This window comes from Callorhinus ursinus, unplaced genomic scaffold (genome assembly GCF_003265705.2).
Source record: "Callorhinus ursinus isolate GAN/ISIS: 27379988/994484 unplaced genomic scaffold, GSC_fseal_2.0 scaffold2, whole genome shotgun sequence".
Lineage (NCBI taxonomy): Eukaryota > Metazoa > Chordata > Mammalia > Carnivora > Otariidae > Callorhinus > Callorhinus ursinus.
In genome coordinates this window covers 37,124,677-37,138,915 of record NW_027397064.1, presented here as the reverse complement: position 1 = coordinate 37,138,915, position 14,239 = coordinate 37,124,677, and the positions used below count along the sequence as shown (strand labels likewise).

The window sequence follows — 14,239 nt, the reverse complement described above, 5'->3', positions numbered from 1 at the left end:
GACAGACAAAAATTGAGTGACTGTGAAGAGGACAGAGAGGAAAAGAGAACCTGCAGGGATTCCTTCATCCACATCACTGGGACCTAGCTACCAGAGCTTCTAGAGCCATCCTTTTATTTTTATTAAAAAATAAAACAAGGTTTCTGATTAAAGCGGGGTTTCTTCCCGCTTTTCCAAGTAATATCTGAGAAAACTAAACTACTATACTATAGAAATCCACCAAATGCCATCAAACTTTGCATTGTTTTAAATTTCTCAAAGGAGTAAAAATGCAAGTATTAAGTCTATGAGGAGTTTTTCCATGAATATACTAATTTCTTCCACGGGATTTTCAGAAGGTACACATTTTAAGAGTGTTTGAAGAAATGAGAATTTGGGCAAATGCAGCATCTTGCAAAATTCACTGATAGTGGAATACGTTTGTAGAAACATTAGTCTCCACATTTCTGGAAATGAAACCTAGAATTGTAATCATAAAGTGCTGAAATGGGTCTTATAAGCCGTCCATGAAAATCAGCCTCAACCCAGCTGGGATTGATACCTTCTACCCCACAGAAGCATGTGAGCAGCGAAAGACATAAGATGACGCATGGGAAAGCACTTTGAAACTCTAAAGCGCCGCACACACACATTCTGTTACTGTTAATCATTTTGAATGCAGTTTCAGTACTTCTGATTGTTAATGCAGGTGAAACAGATTTTCCTTCATTGATTACAGAATGTCTGTCTACTAAATTTTAAACACAACATATGCTAGAAAATTGTGACCACACTTCTTTAGCCAAGATCCATTCATTTTCGTGCACAAAATAAACATCCTGACCCCAGAAGTGGCTTGGGCTTAAGGACTGGGATTTTTCCACTGAAAACCGAAAGTACATTGTAGTGCAGATGAAAGGAAACAGGGAAAGTACTAATTTTGGCATTTCTCTGATAATTTGAGGATCCTTGAGCTGCTCCTTCATAGTTCGGCTCCCCATCTGCACACTTTAAGCCCTCGTGTGTGAATGTGCCCTGGGCCTCCCCATCTGACCGGTGTTGACACATTATCACATGCCATTAGTTACCAAGAGAAAGAGCATTTATGTGATTTTTATTTTTAGCCACAGTATCTCCCATGTATGAAGACTTCAATGGATTTCCCAAATGGAATAAGCTATTCTCTCCTCATTCCTTAATTGTAAAACATACCAAATTTTATTAAAAATAGTTTTTTTAAACCTTAGTGTCTACTCCTCTAGACTGTGAGTTTCTCAAGGGCATATTTTGAATCTTGTGGCTCACCATCAAACACAGTGGTTGGCACAGAGTGAAGGCTGATAGTTTGCCTCTGGCTTCATCTAGGAGACGTTCTGCATACATACACGATGCATCACGATGCATCATGACTGAAGACAGTATAGTATAAGCATCACTCATGAATTTCTTAAAGAAAACGAGACCACACAGCCAGGTCATCTAGGCTCAGAGTCCAGAAGAAAATATTTACGGATATTTCTATTTGTAGAGGATGTTAAAGTCTCATTTATTCTGTGGAAATGTTATTTAATGTTTTTATAGTTATTATTGGACTTTTTTATTTTACTAATTAAGAATAACAGATCACTTATCATGGTGTTCTGATATGTTAAGTACATCTTTGGTAATTCCCAATTCTGAGAACAATAGCAACAGTGGATGATTCTACTATTATTTGGGAAGAAGTTAAATGCCTTAACAAGAAATACATTTGTTAGGATTAATTAAAGAGATGCATTTTATTTCAAACCTCTTTTACCTAATAATGTGGAATGTGATAACAAAGTGTCACAAACCAAAATGAAAGCTAACATGGTCTATTTTTGAAAGAAATGTGTAACCTTTTATACCAGCTGCTTAGAGAATGCCAGCTCTGAACCATCTTATATACGATCAAAGATGTATTTTTTTAAGTATGTTATACTATTTTTCCTTATAATGAAAAAAATACAAACAAGTAAAAATAGTTTGCAAAATTAAATATATACTTATATTCATGATCAATAAGTACAAACTAACATTTCCAATGAAAACTTTTTTCTCTGGTCCAATTATAGTACACAGATAAATCTTCCTTTCTTATCTCCAGATTTCGGTAACCTTTTCCGGGGAATGTTTCCCGATGCTATAGTACCTGCCTTTAGTTCAGGAATGCAACATGAGTGGTATTTCTCTTGAGGGTCTCAACAGTAAACATAGCTTAACCAACAGGAGAGCAATTAGTTCTTATAAACCACCTGTGAAAACCATGCATGTGACCCTATAAAATACAAGATTGCCAACATCCCATAATAGGAATTCCATGGCTACTTATAATTCTCAAAGAGGTGTTTGGGCAATGCCTGTAAAACCACAGGCTGGCAAACCAAATGTTAATCCAGTGCTTTTATTATCCATGATTTAACTTCACTCTATTGAAGAACTCACTCTGATTAGTTATGGCCATAAGTCAAGAAATAAACAATGATCTGGAGTAACCCCAAAAGCAATAAAAATGAAGAACATCCTCTGATAAAACTATGCAGAAATAACATTGGTGATATCATGCAGTTTCTGAGATACCATAGAAAAATTGTTTCTTAATATTGATAAGAAAATTATGCATTAGTGAAAATGCAGGCTTAGAAATATAGTACTGAGAGTTTCAATTTGTGATGTCTTCACCGATGAGGGAAAATGGAATTCTTATTACTAAAGAGAGCTGATCTCTTGGGTGTTGCTGATGGTTCCCTAAATGAGCTTAGTGTTTAATGATGCTGTACAAATAAAAAGCAGTGGGGGAAATACGAAATATCTGTATTAAATGCCATCCTGTAAAGTATTTGATGGATGGAAGAAGTCTAATGCATTTTAAATAAATGCATATCATACTATCACATATAGTGAGTCTTAAAAAATTATTACTTAGATGCACAGTCCTTGTAGTGGTAGACATGGCACTGTGAAGGAAGTCTGATTTAGAAGCTATTTTCTATTATACTTGTCAAGTGATGGAGTTGCTGTTAGTCGTATTGTAATGTCCCTTCAACTTTGGTACATTCAGTGCAAAATATTTCGGGGAATTTTTTTTTGTACCTTTATAAAAATAAAAGGCCCTTTTGTTCCCTTGAGAGTGCTTAAAAGGATACGTACTAGCATGATGCCCGAGTAAGCATGGAACATGGAAATGGAACAGGTGACACATACAGTAGGACAGGTAGGTTCTTATATACAGCTTAAAGAACGTAAATGTAATGAACCTATGACAAAACAGAACTGTGTATTTTTTCCTGATATGCTGTGATTAATTGCTAGTTATTTTTAAATTGTTTTCATGCATTATAAAGCATAAAATCTGTCATTAGTTATTCATTGTATAACAGTTTGTCTTCAGCCATAGTTACACACATACCACTTTGCATATACATTGTCACAGACCACCTTATTGCAAATCTTTAAAATTACCTCATGTTGACTGGGTTTCATTTTCACTTGTGTCCCATGAAAGCTGAAACCTATGGTGCACACCATGCAGGCACTCATAAGCAAGAAAATGAACATTCTGCTATAACTTAGGGCTTCAATGAATGTACTTTCAGGAGACATATTGGTTTTTCTTATATTATTTAACCTGCGCTAATTTGGAGATTGGGCCAAGTGCTGCCAGTTTGGCTTGATCCACATTCAGTGGTAAGTTTCAAGATTCTCCTGAGTCCCTAAAAGTGACTGTGGAACTGATCGTGTATAGGTTCATCTTTGTCTTGGAACATAACACAAATGGAAAAAAGTTTGGCAGTCAACAACTGTTGATTGAAAGACTATTGGGTTGTTCCCTGGGCATCAAGCTCACCCCAATCCTTCCAAGAGGAATCATCACCACTATCCGGTCCCCAAATGTGACAGAGCTTGTGTTCCTGGAAAATCAGAGCATTCAGCTTTACTCTAATGGAAGTGTACTCTTCAAACTTCCAATGTTCAGCCATTCTTCGAGAGGGCAGCTTCTGAAATTGCCTGTCCATACGGAGCCTGATATCACTTTTCCAGGTCACTCAAGTCCAAAAGTGCTGGTCTCTTCCACTGCTGTCAAGAGTTTTTCATAAAGCATGGAGAAGGATGGGTACGGGGGGAGATCCAGACGGTTAAAACAAGTGTGAGCTCTGCAAACAGAAGCAGCAGTACATAGATTAGAATGCTTTGAGTGAAAGGAGATTGTTGTGTGTGTGTGCTCACGCTCGTCTTTCGTATTCAGATTGGCTTGTGGCCAATTTTCACACTTTTTTGGGGAGAATCTTTGAAAATATTTGAATTGCTAAAGAGAAATAGGATATTTAAAAAAATACTTTATGTTTTCACAACCATTTAAAATCCACATTACATACATATTAATATTACTATTTGTTTAGTTGAAGAATTGCAAAGACAAGTTGTTCAGTTGTCGAAGAATTGCAAAGACAAGTTTGGTTTTTTTGTATCTCTTTTGATGTTAGATTTTTTTTAAGTTTTTATTTGAATTCCAGTTAGTTCACACACAGTATAACATTAGTTTCAGGTGTACCACTTAGTGATTCAACACTTACATAGATATGAATATCAATTCTTGCAAAGTGATTCATTTTCAGAGTTTGCATTTGTCTGGGTGTCTCATAAAATCTACACTTTCACAATTTTTCATTTTGTTGGGCAGAGAAGAGCACTGAGCGTCTGAGGACCCGCCTCATGGTTTAGCGTCTCAGGGAAATTCCCTGGCTGGATTCTCCTGGCCAGGTCAGTAGACCATTGTTACTTCTTTCAGTCCTGTGCTATAATTGTGCTTTCTCCTAACTCACAGTACAAAATAATGTCCATTTAAATCATTACATTAAGCATTCTTTTTTAGAAATGCCTCCCCTTTGCCAAGATAGGAAAAAAAATATGTTTTCCTGTTATTTGCACCTGAAGCACAATAAGAAATAGACAGTTTCCAAAATAGTACATCTTATCAGGAAACAAATCTGCACTTTTGACATGGAATAGGAAGCACTTTATTCTGAATGTACAACAGCTTATTTGTGAAAGCTAAACAACTTTGACTGAAAAAAAATGCTCCCGGATTAATATAGAATTTTAGGGGCTATGATTATTGATGGGCTATTTTTACAAAGTCACATTGTTTAAATTTTCATTCTTATAAATCACTCTAACACTTAGGAAGTAAATATAATAATATTCCTACATGCAGTATAGTGCAGTGGAAAGATCAGAAGTTTGGAGTTGGACAGACCTGGGTTTGAATTCGAGCTCTACCAGCAAGCTGCATGATTTGGAGTTATTAAAACTCTCTGAGACTCTGTTTTCTCACCTATAAAATGAGAATCATATCATTTGTCTCAGAAGGACACAAGGATTAAATCAAATAACAGAAGCATTTTTTTTTAAAGCATGCTTAGTATAATGCCTGGTTCACACTCTTTGACGTACGTAATAAGAGATGTATTGTTAGCTACATTTCATTACCATTAAAAAGATTTGCTTTAGATGCCTTCATTAAATTGCCAAAAGATAATCATGACTCATGGAAATGATGAGATAACAAAGAGATAATAAAGCAGGTGTGTGGCCACATGCCTTATCAGATCAGGAATGCAAAGGAGCTCAATTATAAGAATATCAGTTTTAGGACACAGATAGTACTGGCTCAGAGCTTGTGACTCTTGTTATTACAAATGCTAGGATATATTGGGGGGAAGTCATCTAATTACTCTTTGCAGCCAAACACATTTTTAATATAATAAATTATTTCAGATTGCATTTCATATAATTCTTGTTAATATAATTCTTGTTATATCTTCCTTACACTGGAACCTCAACTTGGAAGTCTCAAGGAAGAAGTTAACTTTTTTTAAAAATTGAACTAGCATACTAAGAGTCCCAGGAATGATTTAAAATCTATCTTTTGTATAGAGATTTTAAATGAAATATAGAATTATTAAATGAAGACTTTATCTCTGTTCTAGGGAAACAAGAAGGAGAGAAGTAAAATATGTTTTGAATATAATTATATTCCAGACTTTGTGTGCTAGACACATAATACTCATTACCGCATTAGACTAAAAGATGATACTCCTTTAAATGAAATTTAAAATGTTTCATTTCTTTGGTTACCAACATAGCTGAGCATCTTTCTCCAAGTCAGCTTGCTTGTAACATTTCCTATTTTGTGACCTACATGTTCATCTCCTTGGCCTGTTTATCTTTTCAAGTTTTTTTTAAAAATTGTGATAAAATACACATCACATAAAATTGATAGACATTTAGCCATTTTTATATGCACAGTTCTGTAGCAGTTAAATACACTGACAGTGTTTTGCAACCATCACTACCACCCATCTCCGAAACTTTTAAATCTTTCCAGACTGAAACTCTGTACCCATTGAACACTAACTCCCATCCTCTCCCATCCTGGCAACCACAATTCTATTTTCTGTGAATTTGACTATACTAGGTACCTCAGGTATGTGGAATCATACAATATTTGTCCTTTGTGACTGGCTTATTTTACCTAGCATAATGTTTTCCAGGTCCATGTTATAACATGGGTCAGAATTTCCTTTTTTTTTTTTTAAGGTTGAACAATATTCCATTGTTGGTATATACTGCATTTTGTTAATCCATTCATCCATCGATGAATCCATCCAACCCAACACTTGGGTTGTTTCCATCTTTTGGCTATTATAAAAAAAATCTTATGTATATTGGTGTACAAATATCCATTCAAGTCCCTGTTTTCAATTCTTTTACGTATATACCCAGAAGTGGAAATGCTGGATCATATAGCAATTCTATTATAAATCTTTTAAGGAGCTGCCATACCATTTTCCATAGTAGCTGTATCATTCTACATTCCTATCAGCAGTGTACAAGGGTTCCAATTTGTCTACTTCCTCATCAATACTTGTTATTATTATTATTATTTTTATAATAGCCATCCTATGAGTGTGAAGTCCATTTGTCATTTAAAGCTTCAGGATTTCTTATTGATTTGTATAAATACTACAAAATAAAGAGATTAACTTTTTTTTAATTTTATTTTATTATGTTATGTTGATCACCATACATTACATCATTAGTTTTTGATGTAGTGTTCCATGATTCATTGTTTGCATATAACACCCAGTGCTCCATTCAGTACGTGCCCTCTTTAATACCCATCACCAGGCTAACCCATCCCCCCACCCCCCTCCCCTCTAGAACCCTCAGTTTGTTTCCCGGAGTCCATAGTCTCTCATGGTTCGTAAGAGATTAACTCTTGCATTATCTCCTGCTAATCTCTTTCAGCTTGTTCACTTTTTAATTTAGTTATGCATTTTATTTACAGAGCAATATTAATCTGATACATTGTCATTCTATCTTCAGTGTGTTGATAAGAAATGTGTTGAAAAGGTGATCACTATTGCGTACACCTAGTAGGAGAGCAATATTAATTTGATACATTGTCATTCTATCTTCAGTGTGTTGGTAAGAAATGTGTTGAAAAGGTGATCACTATTGCTTACACCTAGTAGGAGGTTTTGTTGTCTATGCTTTTCTTGGTAGTGTTGGTGTATCAAAGAGTGTTATAGGTCGACTTTGGGGACAACTCTTCTTAAAAGAGTAACCCATAGTTTTAATCTTGAATAAATATGAGTGAACTCATTTTCATGAATTGAGTCATACTGGGTGGACTGGGAAATAAAAATAATTCAGGATGACCCATTCTCTAGATAAGCAATAATCCCTAATTAATGTTTTAGTTGCTTAGGACAGGACAGGACACAATTTATCTATCACACTCTTGTTGAGCCTGTTCCTTCCCTCTTGACAACCAAATACTTTCCCTTAAGTGAAGGCTATTTTTAGCTCATTAAGAATTAACAAAATGGTCACATACATGGGAATGAGAATTCATTCCATGTTTCAAGTCCCAATTAAGTTCTTGCACATACTTAGTTGTAGAATTTTAATTCATTGTGGTTTTGTGGTAGGCAGAATTCTAGGATGACCCACCATGACCCATGCCTTTGTATAAGCCCCATCTCATGAGTGTGAGTGGGACCTGTAACTCACTTATAACCCATGGAGTATGGCAAAGGTGAAGGCATATTTCAGATGTAACTAAAGCTAATCAGTTGATTTTAAGTTAAACAAAAGGGTGATTATCCTGAGTTGGCCTGACCTAATTAGGTAAGACCTTTAAAAAAAGCATCGGGGAGGTCAGAGACTCTCCCTGTTGCTGGATTTGAAGTAACCTGCCATGAATTCTATAGCTACAATTCTGCCAACATCCTAAAAGAGCTTGGAAGCAGAACTTGGCAAAGAAGGTCCTTCACCACTTGAGCCTCCAGGTGAGAATGCAGTCCAGCTGATATCCTGATTTCAGTCTTGTGAGATGCTGAGCAAAAGACCCAGCTAAGCCATGGGTGGACTCCTGATCCACAGAAACAGTGATATAATTGTGTGTTTTAAGCTATTAAGTTTGTGGTCATTTGTTATGCAACAATAGAAAATTACTATAGGTCTCCAGATAGTAGAATTAGTCCAAGAAAAGGAGGTAAGTGTAATGAATGTAATACAGTAGAATCACCCCATCAAGGACAGGTAGTGGGACACAGCTGGGCGCGAACAGCTGTCCTGTCATTCTCCCAGGCTCCTGAGCTGAGAAACAGGAACTCTACGTGTCTCTCTGCAGTTTCTATAGGATCTTACCCAGTAAATCCTTAAGCCTGAGTACTCTTTTCTCTAAAGACTCAGATCTCAACACAAAGGGAAGGACTGGACAACCTTTTTTGATCCTCTTGAGTCATAAGACACAATCACCATTACTGATCCATAATCTAAGATAATCACTGCTTCCTAAATTATATCTGGTTTAATTATATCTAGTATAACATATGGTTATGATAACCTAACTCTTCCTCTGAATAAACTTAACAGCTTCTCTAGAAAATGTTTCATGAGGATGGAGAAAGAATATATTGTAGAGGTGAAAACTGCAGAAAGATTAAGTGGTTCTCCCAAGGTCAAAGTTGAGTCAGTGGCCAAATCAAAAATAGGATCCCAACCTAGGGGAAGTCCAACATTAAACCGAAAGCAGGAAGACTAATGCTCATTGGCTCTGCTCTTTCAGTTCTTTTTGGAAGTCTGAGTGTTAATTTCATCCCACTCCTGACTGAGCTGCTAGCCCTAACATCCTGCTAGATATTTTAAGGACAGGGATTAGCAAAATAAAGCTTCAGATATTTTTTAAGTGAATGACTCAAACACAGTGTGCAGTAGCTCTGGGGAAAATGGTCCGGATTAGGTCAGTGTCAGTCCAGAAAACCCTGGGAGATACCAGGGGATTTTTTAGGCTTAGCTCAAACCATTCAGTTCTATCTCCGGCTCACCAGAAATCAGAGAAACTCTGAGGAACACGGAGTGCATCAGAATCACTCTAGAAGCTTGTTTACAATGGAGATTTTTGGCTGTACCCCCTCAGATTCTAATTCAGAAAATCTGAGGGTGGGCCTAAGGATCTGCATTTTAGCAATCACTACAAGTGAGTCAGATTCAGGTGGTCTCCACTATTGGAGACATCAAGTGGATGAGAAATAAGAGAGCTACATTGGCTACCTACACCAGCATTTTGCATGCTTGCAAAAATTTCAAAACTCCTTATAAACAAGACAGCATTGCTAATAAGGAAATTGAGGAATAGTGTGGTTAAATAAGTTGCCCAATGTTTACCATCAACCCTCAGTATGAGCCAAGAACAGGAAAAAAAAAAACAAAAAAAAAAAACACAATCCTCTGAGGCTTTTCACACTCCCTCTCCCACCCCATTCCATGTCCTAAGAAAACTCTAGCAGAAAATAACAGGAGGGCCCTTGGACTATGTTGATATTGGCAGCAAAAGCACATCCAGTTACTCAGTTTCAATAAAAGGACATTTTTCAAATCTTTCAAAGCTAGCTACACTAAGGCTATAATGAATTTACCTCATTTTAATCTCTGCAGCCAGAACCACTCAAGGAGGGCAGGTCTGAACCCATCTTTGGGAAATCATGCTGGCATCAATATAAAGAAAATTTAAAGCCCTCCAGACATCTGGTCTGACTTAATCTCTTGGTGCTTTCTGTATTCTTCAAATGTTAACCAGGAGGCCACATGCTTACCCTCTCTTCTTTCCTATACATAGACAAATCAATTATCCAAATCCAGTGAGCCAGAAGTATCACAATTACAACTAAATTTTCACAATCAGTTAAATGATTAAGGGATCTCTCTCTCTCTCTCTCTCTCTATCTACTTATTTATTAATTTATTCACCATTTTCCCAGAACTGATTTTTGGTAGCTTATAAGGACTCAAAATATAATACAAATAAGAAATTACAATCAGGATTTTAAATTAAGAGAGAAAACAAGGGCTAGAGAGAGAGGGAGAAAGAAGGAGAAAACCATGGACCTCATTTTTTTTTTAAAGATTTATTTATTTATTTGAGAGAGCGAGAATGAGAGAGAGAGAGAGCACATGAGAGGGGGGAGGATTAGAGGGAGAAGCAGGCTCCTCGCTGAGCAGGGAGCCTGATGCGGGACTCGATCCCGGGACTCCGGGATCATGACCCAAGCCGAAGGCAGTCGCCCAACCAACTGAGCCACCCAGGTGCCCCATGGGCCTCATTTTATCTAGTAGATGTAGTCCTAGAAATAAAATGTATTTTAATCTATCTAAAATGAATTTGAATTTTTATTTGCATTATGATTTAGAAAGTGCTTTATCAATACTCTCTCTTTTCAGATGGCAGTGGTGCCTAATCCTTCAGATTTCAGTTTCCTTACCCCTATTCCCACCTCTTCATCATGTAATTAATAAAAACAAATACAAGCATTCTGGGAAATTCCTAAGGACTCTTGGAACAGATCACTTTTTAATGTCAAGATTTCTTTGGAAATGGGAGTAGTCCCGATCTAAATTACCTGTCATGTCCACATTTTGCCTGTGTGAGAGAGTGTCCACAGGCTTTTCCCTAAGGGAATCAGGTGTGGCGGCAGTTCTAGTGGTCAGGGCTGCTGGAGGCTGGGGCCAGAGTCAGCCTGGAGCTGGGCTGTGGAGTAGGCAAAGGGGGGCTTCCTCTGGGCTCTCCAGGGCCTCTAATTTGGGGGTCCAATGACTCTTCAGGCAGCACTCAAGCCTGTTCACCTGTAGAACCTCTTTTACTATTTCTCGCCTTGAAGATGCCATATTTTGAAAGCTTGTCTTTCCCATACAAAGTGCTTTGACAATTAAAAATTTTTAAATTTGCACATTTCATTTATTCCTACATTCATTGAATAAATACTTACTGAGCCACTGAGCTGGCCCCTGGCAGATGAGGAAGAAAAGTCTGGCCTCTGCCCATGAGGACAGTTTACACTCTGGCATCAAAATATGCAAGCAAATGGCCTCCCCTAAAGCTTGTGCAGTCTGTACTCTGTACTAGGGGATCTGACTTGGGTGAATGGGCACTGAAATCCAGCCTAACTTTGGCTCTGCTCACCAAACCCCGAGCCCTAACTCAGGGCTGCATTTCTCTATAAGACTACAAGACACCTTGGTCTAATTAATCCAAAAGATCCATGTGAGTGGCCTTGCACACAAACAATTTTAATACACTGAGTTACAAGTCTGCTCAGCAGAGTCAGGAAAGGCTTTAAGTGTACACTATTTGTGCCAAGCCTTGAAGGATCTGTAGGTGTGTAGGGTTTTTCTGGATAAATAACAAGGAGGAGGATGTTCCTAGCAAACTGCCTGGAAGTATGGGGAAACATTGCATCATCAGGAAAGCTGAGAAGTAAAAGTACTTGCGTGACAGTAGTCAAGGCTGGACCATAAGCCAGTTGGGGAGGCAAGACCACATCAGGAAGTGAGGTGGGTTCATGCAAAGACCTTTTCCATTTATTCCGTAGATGAAAGGTAGCTAGTGACTAGGTATGGGGAGTCAGATGGCAGAGGTACCATTAAACAAAGCAGGGAATATATGAAATGGGTGGGGGATACCCGATGAATTCAGTTTGTAATCAGCATGAGAAATTCAAAGTTACCAATCACAAAGAAAGATAAAATTCAATTAAAGTAATCCAGTGATTGTTTTGTTAGCCTAGATTTAGAAATACAAATAAAGGTAAAACTTCCATTAGGATTTTTAAAACATTCATAATTTCTCTAATATCCCCATTAATATCTTCTTAGACCAGCAAGAATTCCTGCTAAGACTAGTTCACAAATCTCTGTATAACCTGTGGTGGTACAGAATTCCTCACCAGGGATTCAGTAAATGTGAGTCAAGGGAAAGGAATTCTGGCCTTTACTATCCCCACTCCTCAACAGTCATATACCCTTCGGTGGCCAATGATGTTGGTTATCTGTTCATTTAAGTACCTATTACTTCCGTCTCTGTTAAGATCCACATGGACAGAGATCAATTTATACCTACCACAAGGTTTTGCACATACTAATGCATGAGCATTGAAAGGCTTTTTTAGAGGAATCCTATCTACTAACTAACTAATGTCTTATTCTTATTTCAATAGGTCACTTTGGTTAAAATGTAGCTGGATCTATAAATACAGTGTGGAATGTCCCCATAGTGGGAATTCCTGCATCCAGGGATAACCAGCAGAAGAAACTCTTCAAACTATGCATTATGAGCAGGTAACTTCTTCGCCTGTTGGCTGGCTCTGGGAAAAGACGAAGAAGACATCCTTGTCAAATGTAGGAATTTAAACTCCACAGAAGAAAACTCAGTAAGGAACAGTTCAGGATGAAAACTCTTGGAAATCCAAACAAAAATATAACTCTCCTGGGTGGATATAACACATTTCTTGCACACCTAAGGACAGTAAAATACCATCTCAGCTCTGAAGGCTAGGTATTAGGAACAATAGTAATAATGGCTGAATTTATTGAATGATGTGTTAGGCCTCATTTTAAGCACTCTGCCTGTGTTATCTGAGTTCATTCTCAAGACAGCTTTGTACCATAATTACTCGTGTTTCCTTCAATTGCCCCGATGAAGATACAGAGATATAAAAGTAATTTTGGTATGTCTTGTCTGGAGTGGTCCACAGTCATAACCCAAGTTTAAGAATTCCCTAAGAACGGGGCACCTGGGTGGCTCAGTCGGTTAAGCGTCTGCCTTCAGCTCAGGTCGTTGATCCCAGCGTCCTGGGATCAAGTCCCACATCGGGCTCCCTGCTCAGTGGGAGTCTGCTTCTCCCTCTCCTCCCGCTCATGCTCTCTCTCGCTATCTCTGTCTCTCTCTCTCTCAAATAAATAAATAAAAATCTTTTAAAAAAAATAATTCCCTAAGAACGATATTCATTGAGTACAAATTACGTGCCAGGACTCCGCACTAGGGCAAAGTCACATTCAATTGCAACAAAGTCCTTGTTCTCACAGGCTTATATCCTAGAGGGACAGATAGATAACGAGCAAACCAATAACTACACATAATGATTAAATTGGGGTAAGTCTTATGAAGGAAATAAGGTGTGACAGAGTGACAGATGCACTGGGAGTAGTAGCATGGAGGGACTTTCTGAGAACAAGAATTTCTTGGCATTTTTTTGGTAAAAACTTTTCATAAGAATAAAAAGCAGAGTTTTAAAAATGAAAAAAGTTATCATATCTTTAAAAAATAATTTTTTAAAGCTCCAGTCCGCTAGAAAAACTATCTCCCCGAGACACTCATTTCATAATTAATTCTTGCTTATTTCTTAATTTGGGTCGGCATTTCATTCATAATTAATCTCCAGACGCAGCCATTTTCAGAGAGCTTTCCCCCTTCGACAAAACCACCACTCCCCCCTCATTACTGCAGCTCTCCAACTGCTCACCCCGTCATCCTACTTGGCAAGAACCCTCAGAGATTAATACAGAAATTCCATACGATGGTGGCAGAGAGGACTTGCTCTGCATTTTCCAGGCTGGCATGTGAGCCTCCTGTTTGTTGGAACGTTGAAGAGCAACTGCCATAAAGTGAACTACGGTCTCATAAGCCCATCAGAGACTGGGGGATAGGAAATCTACAGACATTCCAAACACAGAGCTAACTACCAACCGCAAAGTGGAGGAAGTGCAGTAATGCGTTCAGGCTCTAAGTCTTTGCGGAGACACCCGTCTGCCTCCATCATTATTTATCATCTGGGTCTCTAGTTACTTCACTACCACAAGAGAGGAAAAAGAGCCATGGATTCAGCATGTACTG

At 37.8% G+C, this 14,239-nt stretch overlaps 1 protein-coding gene and 1 long non-coding RNA gene across 10 annotated transcripts in view; one reads left to right on the top strand and one right to left on the bottom strand.

The window, feature by feature from the left end:
* The window catches only part of LOC112840827 (uncharacterized), a 48,159-nt gene that overhangs the window by 22,780 nt on the left and 11,140 nt on the right, over positions 1-14,239 (top strand). The window contains exons 3-4 of the long non-coding RNA XR_012374818.1: positions 4,682-4,761; positions 12,564-12,776. This is a non-coding gene — a long non-coding RNA (uncharacterized lncRNA). The remainder of the gene's footprint in view (positions 1-4,681; positions 4,762-12,563; positions 12,777-14,239) is intronic.
* Positions 1,983-14,239, bottom strand: part of HECW2 (HECT, C2 and WW domain containing E3 ubiquitin protein ligase 2) — a 349,247-nt gene continuing 336,990 nt past the window's right edge. For all 9 annotated transcript variants that reach the window (XM_073880902.1, XM_073880916.1, XM_025894329.2 and 6 more), the window contains one exon: positions 1,983-4,154. In XM_073880902.1, coding sequence (XP_073737003.1) covers positions 4,043-4,154 — 112 coding nt within the window. In that variant the 3' untranslated portion in view covers positions 1,983-4,042. The remainder of the gene's footprint in view (positions 4,155-14,239) is intronic.